The following is a 7500-nucleotide window of genomic DNA, read 5'->3' as shown; positions in this document are numbered from 1 at the left end:
ATGTGTGAGTGCATGCCCATATGTTAACGTATTTGGAAATGTGTGGAAGAGGATTCCCATCCCATGCTCTTTCCATGTCCTCCATCCAGCACAGAAATCTGCCTTAGATGTGAAAACCCTTCCCAGACAATCCACCCTTCCACCAACGGCGTCCCTCAGGGGATTCTGCTCTCCTTATGTCTGTCTGCTGATCTTTACCTCTGATTGTAGAACAGGGTACAAAGGGCCCACATAGTTGCAATGTTTCTAGTTTCTCGTAGAGTTACATTCACACCACCTGTTTCCAGGTCAGTGGTGGATAAGCTTTAAGATGTTGTCACATATCTTCTTGAGTCACCAGAACTGTAAGTCTAAAGTGCTGCCAATGTGCTTCAGAGTCATGAGTCCCTTCCGAGTGCAATACCACACAGTGCAGTACCACACATAGTACAGGTCTGTCCTCGTGGATACAAAAGTTTATCTATGCGTCTCAAAGCCCCGTCAGATGTGGTTTAGACATGAGTGAAGGGATCACAGTCACTTTCTGTCTCTGTTTTTCTTCCTGTGGTCTCATTACTATCAGCGTGCTCATGGTAATATAAGCGTGATGTTACTCTTTAAAAACCCTCTCAACAAGCCCTCCCCTCTGCCAGCACATCGGTTGGGTGTGTGTGTGTGTGTGTGTGTGTGTGTCTTTGTGTGATATCTCCCAGTGCCAAAGCGTGGCCAATGTGTGTACCACCAGTAATAAGATTGGGTTTTATGATTCGACATGTAAAAACAATTTTCACATTTACTTAGGCTTTCCAAGTGTATGGTGTCGCTGGCAAACTTTTGAAGAACCAGATAATGCTGGCTGTGTGTGTGTGTGTGTGTGTGTGTGTGTGTGTGTGTGTGTGTGTGTGTGTGTGTGTGTGTGTGTGTGTGTGTGTGTGTGTGTGTGTGTGTGTGTGTGTGTGTGTGTGTTTGGTACATCTAACTGGGTGTGTTAGCATGCATGCACATGCACGCGCATGTATGTGTGTGTGTGTGTGTGTTGGTTAGGCATGTGCACGTGTGTATATTTGCCATTCGTGGCTTTATAAATACCCTTTAAGTGGCTCCAGATGTATTAGGCTGGTGGGTCTCTTTTACTGCAGCAGTTGTACCACTGTGTTAATGCCTTGTATATAAACCTTGTATAACGACCCCCTTCACATACACTTTAAGGTGGGCCGCCCGCGTGCAAGCGCTCATAGTAACTGCCCTGTAATGACTCATATCCAAACTAGCGTAATGCCTTTCAGGTGGGCTTCCCATCGTCGCCTGTCGACGCTCAACGCACAAGGTGGCTCCGGTCGGAGTCTGAACAGCCCTGCGATTCAGAGGGCAGAGTCTGGGACTCATTGTGCGTGGCATGCAATTGTGAGCCCGCAGACACACTACGGGACTTTGAACGTGTCTTTTCCAGACCGCCTCTGCCCGAGTTAATCTCAGCCACGACACACAGACACACAGAATTACTTGGAATAAAAAAACGAGAGTTATTTCAGCTCATGGGGATGGAAAAGGAGAGTAAGCGAAAGATAACAGTGAGGGTACGACTCTGTGCTGCTGTCTGTGGGATGTCTGCTCACTGACTCTCTGCAGCTGTCTGTGTGATGTCCAGGAAAGATGTATTATCAGCCCTTCCTAATATTGTCGCGTTGGTTTCATGCCAGTCAACAAAGCGAGCCACCTTCGTTTGTTTGTGTGTGTGTGTTTGTGTGTGTGTTTGTGTGTGTGTGTGTGTGTGTGTGTGTGTGTGTGTGTGTGTGTGTGTGTGAGAGAGAGAGATGATGAAATAACATGTGTTCCTTCTTTCCTTTCGTTGTTTCTCTCCTTCTTTCCCTCTCTCCCTCTCCCTCTCTCTCTCTCTCTCTCTCTCTCTTTCTCTTTCTCTTTCTCTTTCTCTTTCTCTCCCTCTCCCTCTCTCTTTCTCTTTCTCTCCCTCTCCCCCTCTCTCCCTCTATCTCTCTCTCTCTCTCTCTCTCTCTCTCTCTCTCTCTCTCTCCCCCTCCCTCTCTCTCTCCCCCTCCCTCTCTCTCTCCCTCTCTCTCTCCCTCCCCCCTATCCCTCCAGGCACGGTGAAGTCCGAGGGGAAGCCGGTGGATAAGTCTCGGTTAGCGGTGAAGACGGCGGGACTCCAGCGCTCCTCTTCAGACGCTGGAAAAGACCACAGGACCCATCCCCCCGGCACTGGCGAGCAGAGGAAACCCCCGTCGGGCCTGGTCCGGCCCTCCACCGGGGGGAACTTTGGCTTCAAGAAGCCCGCCGCCGCCGCCGCCACCCACAACAGCGCACATCATCCCAACGGGACGAGCGCAGGTGGGGGCCCCGCCACCGGGCCCTGCGTGGCAAAGACCCCCAAGACGTCTGGTATCCCCGTCAAGCCGGTGACCGGCAGCAGCCGGAAGACCAGCCTGGACGTCCTGAGCGGGGACCCGAGCGGCTTCCTGTCCCCCGGCGCCCGGGGCTCCCTCCAGTACCGCTCGCTGCCCCGCCCCGCCAAGACCAGCACCCTCACCCTCACGCGGCCCAGCTCCGCCCGGCCCATCAGCACCACCATGGACCCCGGCTCGGGGCCGGCAAAGCCGTCCCCCGGGGCCCCCCAGGGCTCCCGGCTCAAGGAGCCCGCCTCGGGCATGGGCCCCGGGGGCCCGGGGCTGGGGAGGCCCGGGGGCCGGGGGATCCACAGCCCGGTCAACCAGACGGACCGCGAGAAGGAGAAGGAGAGGGCCAAGGCCAAGGCGGTGGTGTCGGACTCAGAGTGCGGAGGAGGGGGGTCCCTGAAGGGCAGCCCCGCCCAGACCCCCCTGGAGAACGGGGGAGGGAAGCCGCCGGGTCTGAGGCCCCCCAGCGGCAAAACGAGTGCCGACCTGCCCTCGCCGAGCACACACAGGTACGGTGACCGAGAGAGACCTCACACACAGGCACAACGCTTTCACACACACGCTAGCCCTAGCTAGCTCCAACATGATCCAGCGGTCCCCGCTCCGTACGTGTGCATGTGAATGAGCCGCTGTGTGTCGTCCCCCCCCCCCCCCCCCCTCCTGTCCTCAGACCGCCCGGCGCCCGCAGCCTGGGGAAGCCGCCCTCCACGGACAAGCTGAGCTGCAGCAGCGTGGAGGTGGGGATGGGCATCCAGGACCAGCTGCCCCCGAAGATCCCCCCCTACTCCAAGCTCCAGGATCTGGTCAGCTCCGCGGGGGCCCTCCCCAGCCCCTGCCTGACCCCCAGTCCGGCCCCCGTGCTCAACGTCAACTCCTCCGCCTGCTTCTCCAGCTCGGGCATCGGCCTGGGTCCCCGGCAGCTCTCCTCACTCGGGGTGGGGGGCAGCAGCACCACCTCCTCCCCCACCCTGGTCTACCCACGCATCTCGGGCCTGCACCGCAGCATGGAGTCCCTGTCCCTGCAGATGAGCCTGGCACCGGAGCCCCACAAGCGGGAGAAGGAGAGGGAGCACGTGCCGGAAGGCTACCCGCCGATGGAGCTCATGGTCAGGGATAGACAGACGGAGATGCCCCCGCCCGCTAGCTGGAGCTCCGGGAGCACGGTCTCACTGACGCTCGCAGAATGGTGAGGACACAAACCGAACCCTGAATAGGTCCATACCTCTGTAACACACATACACACAAACACACACATACGCACACACACACACACACACACACACTCACATGTTGATGTGTGTTTTAAGGGATTGCTTTGCGTTGGTTTTAAGGGAAAGTAAACAATAGATTTTGTAATCACGCCTTATTCTGTAAACTGATATACAGTGCCATCTAGTGGGCAGTCATGGTTTGAGCCTGTTGACCTCTTTAGTTCAGAGGAATGGTGGCAGACTGTTCTTTATTCCCTTTGTTCTCCATTTATATGGTTTCATGTAACACCAAAGCTTTCTTAAACCAATGGTGAACGCGGGGCTGTGATGCCAGTAGCCGCTTTCGTTCTGGCAAGCGCTCGACAGAATTAGAACCAAATGATTAGGATTGTTACTTAACCAAATTCTGACACACACACACACACACACACACACACACACATAGAAACGTACAAATGCGCACACACACACAACAAGGAGCAGCGAGGGCATCATTACCTCAGCTCTATTATCGGCGCTCTAAGAGTCCCAGTGACTGAAGTCATAATTGCGGGTTGGCATCAGTTGACGGTGGTACTCAGTAGGCCCTATTGTTTCCTCAACTCCTTCCCTGAGGGCTTAATAAACCCCCTAGATTAACGTTTGAGTAAACCTTTTGTTTTCCCCCCCTCTCTCTCTCCCTCTCTCTCCCCCTTCCCAGCTCTTCCCAGAGAGACAGAAACACACTTCCAAAGAAAGGCCTGAGGTACGTTACCGTAACATCCACAGAGTAACGTTCCCACACTCACACCCTCCCTCAGGCCGGGTGGGCTTGCGCCCCCCCCGTGTTCAGCGACCCCACCCTGCAAGCCTCCGATTGACAGACTGACAGACAGGCTGTGTAACTTCTGCCTTACGAAGCGTCTCATTTACACAAGATGGATGGCCTTGTCTTGTCTGTTCATGAATATCAACTACCATGCTATCATTGAGGCTGGGCCATATTCAAATGTCTTGATTAATATTTATAAGTGTAATTATTATTGCAAAAAAGATTTTAAGAAGTTCACAGTACATACTTACATGTATTATGTTATTTCACTGTGAGGGGAAGTATAGCGTACTTATAGCGTATAGCGTATGTACGTTGACAGAGTACCTCCTTCCCCGTTCAGTTTCCACGGCGCCCCTCTGGGCGAGGAGGAAGGCAAGGAGAGGGGGGAGCGGAGGCACTCCCACGTGGTCATGAGCATGACGGACTCCCTCGACCCCCCCATGCTGTCTTCACCCACCTCCCTCCCCCGCACGTCCAGGACGACCATGGGTGGGTTGACACACACAAACGCACGCACCCACATGCACGCACACACACACACACGCACAGATCACACACAGTTCAGCTCAGTGACTCCCTCAAAAACACACCAAAGGCCTCACTCAATATGTTTGGCGTGGTTCTGTCTTCCCTCTCAGTGGCCCAGAGTCCCATCGGCAGCGGAGGCCCCCCACGGATGACGCGCTCCAACAGCATCCCGGCGCAGGACGCCTCCCTGGAGCTGTACGGGGCGTCCCCACTCGGCAGCACCCTGTCTCTGGCCGAGCGCCCCCGCAGCATGGGAATGGTCCGGTCCGGCTCCTTCAGGGACAGAGAGTCCAACGACGAAGGTGAGACCACTGTGCAATGAAGGGGGGGGAACAAAGAAGAATAGATTGGAAAATAAATGAGAGCAGTGTTCACTCCTTTTTTCCTCTCCCCGTCTCCAGTCCATGGCTCCGTCCTCTCCCTGGCCTCCAACGCCTCGTCAAGCTACTCCTCGGTGAGTGTGGGCACCATACACACAAAGGTAGTTCACTAGTGCTGTGTTTGTGTGGCGTGTGCATGTGTGTGTGTGTGTGTGTGTGTGTGTGTGTGTGTGTGTGTGTGTGTGTGTGGTGGTGTTTGCGTGTTAGTAGGCTTTTCTCTGTGTCTTTTAACTCTTTGGAGTTGGGTGTTTTACATAATCCCCTCTGTCTTGCTCTGCCTGCCGGTACCTTATTATCTATCTCTCCTCTCCTGTCCTCCCCTCTCCTGTCGTCTCCTCTCCTCTCCTCTCCTCTCCTCTCCTCTCCTCTCCTGTCCTCCCCTCTCTTCTCCTCTCCTCTCCTCTCCTCTCCTCCCCTCTCCTCTCCTCCCCTCTCCTCTCCTGTCCTCTCCTCTCCTCTCCTCTCCTCTCCTCTCCTGTCCTCTCCTCTCCTCTCCTCTCCTCTCCTCTCCTCTCCTCTCCTCCTCACACCGTCTCTCCTTCTTTATCTTCCTCCCCTTCCCGCTCCCTGTGAAGGCTGAGGAAAGAATTCAAGGAGAGGTAAGCATCTCTGCTCTGCTTCTGTTCCTCTCCTCTCATTTTACAACCCCCCTCCTTTCAATCCCCCCGCCATGGTCCATCCGTCTAGTTCCAGCCCCTTCCTCGTGACAACAAGCATGCCGTTCGTCTCATGACCTCTGCACCTCCTCCTCCTCCCTCCTCCTCTCTCATCGTTCCTCATGCTCAGCCGGCTTCATGTTCTCCTTTGCCGTGCCGCTCATGTACGCTGACAGGATTTCCTGCACTTCCTTCACAGCAGATCCGTAAGCTGCGTCGAGAGCTGGAGTCGTCCCAGGAGAAGGTGGCCAACCTGACGACGCAGTTGACTGCAAATGTATGTGTCCCTAGTGAGCTCACTTCCTGCCCTGCCCACGCAGTGCGGGAAGTTATGGTTGACCTGTGTTTCAACACGCTATCGGCTTGCTATTCATACTCCCACGGGGAACACTATAGCTAAGAATGTATGCATTGCACTCGCACGCTTTGGAGAAAGACGTCAACCAAACGTCCTATTTACTTTTGTATATGTATCATTCATTATACTTAAAAAATGCATTGCTACATGTAAACTTTAAATTGTTCTCTATGTTTGCATGAGTGTAGTATATGGGAGAGAGAGAGAGAGAGAGAGAGAGAGAGAGAGAGAGAGAGAGAGAGAGAGAGAGAGAGAGAGAGAGAGAGAGAGAGAGAGAGAGAGAGAGAGAGAGAGAGAGAGATGATCCTAACTGTTTCGTTGGCCATGCATAGATCAACTCTGTGCAGTCTCAGCGTTCTCTTTATCCAACCAGGGACTAAATAATGCTTACCGTTGTCCGACCCATTCTCCACGCTGTTAAACTGCGCACATACATACAAACTAACTCACACACACCCCTTCACTTCTATCCGGTACTCCACCCAGTCTCTCTCGCTCTCCTTGACAAGGTTGTTTAGGTTCTCCTTTCATTGGGTCAGCTCTTCAAGTGCTGAGATATTCTGTGGAATTTGTGTATGCGTGTATGTTTGTGTGTGTGTGTGTGTTTGTGTGTCTCTGTCTGGGAGTTTGTGTGCAAGGGGGTTCTTGGGATTGTTGAACGATGTTTGACCTTGTTATATAGAATCAGAGCAGATGCACCCAACACACCATAATGATTAGGCCGGCTTGTATCAATTATCACACAGTATTACTGACCGGGCTGTAACAATTATAACACAGTATCAATGACCGGGCTGTATCAATTATAACACAGTATCAATGACCGGGCTGTATCAATTATCACACAGTATTAATGACCGGGCTGTATCAATTATAACACAGTATCAATGACCGGCCTGTATCAATTATAACACAGTATTAATGACCGGGCTGGATCAATTATTACACAGTATTAATGACCGGGCTGGATCAATTATTACACAGTATTAATGACCGGGCTGGATCAATTATTACACAGTATTAATGACTAGGCTCTATCATTCATCACACAGTATTAATGACCGGGCTGGATCAATTATCACATGGTATAAAGGCAATCAACTGAAAGATAATTGCGCCAAAATGACTCTCAGAGGTCTACTATAGCCTCTTGCTCGGGGCTA

General features: G+C 53.0%; 1 protein-coding gene across 7 annotated transcripts in view; it reads left to right on the top strand.

Annotated features, from left to right (window-relative positions):
* Positions 1 to 7500, top strand: part of LOC115552726 (neuron navigator 1) — a 99671-nt gene that overhangs the window by 81160 nt on the left and 11011 nt on the right. For 3 of the 7 annotated variants that reach the window (XM_030369042.1, XM_030369035.1, XM_030369070.1), the window contains 8 exons: positions 2080 to 2899; positions 3061 to 3576; positions 4302 to 4346; positions 4756 to 4904; positions 5054 to 5245; positions 5345 to 5397; positions 5899 to 5922; positions 6179 to 6256. In XM_030369042.1, the coding sequence (XP_030224902.1) occupies positions 2080 to 2899; positions 3061 to 3576; positions 4302 to 4346; positions 4756 to 4904; positions 5054 to 5245; positions 5345 to 5397; positions 5899 to 5922; positions 6179 to 6256 (1877 nt within the window). The remainder of the gene's footprint in view (positions 1 to 2079; positions 2900 to 3060; positions 3577 to 4301; positions 4347 to 4755; positions 4905 to 5053; positions 5246 to 5344; positions 5398 to 5898; positions 5923 to 6178; positions 6257 to 7500) is intronic. The other 4 variants (XM_030369064.1, XM_030369056.1, XM_030369059.1 and 1 more) reach the window with 2 other exon arrangements.

The sequence above is a fragment of the Gadus morhua genome, chromosome 1 (genome assembly GCF_902167405.1).
Source record: "Gadus morhua chromosome 1, gadMor3.0, whole genome shotgun sequence".
In the NCBI taxonomy this organism is placed as follows: Eukaryota; Metazoa; Chordata; class Actinopteri; order Gadiformes; family Gadidae; genus Gadus; species Gadus morhua.
The sequence above is the reverse complement of the archived record's forward strand: the minus strand, read 5'-3'. Positions and strand labels throughout refer to the sequence as shown.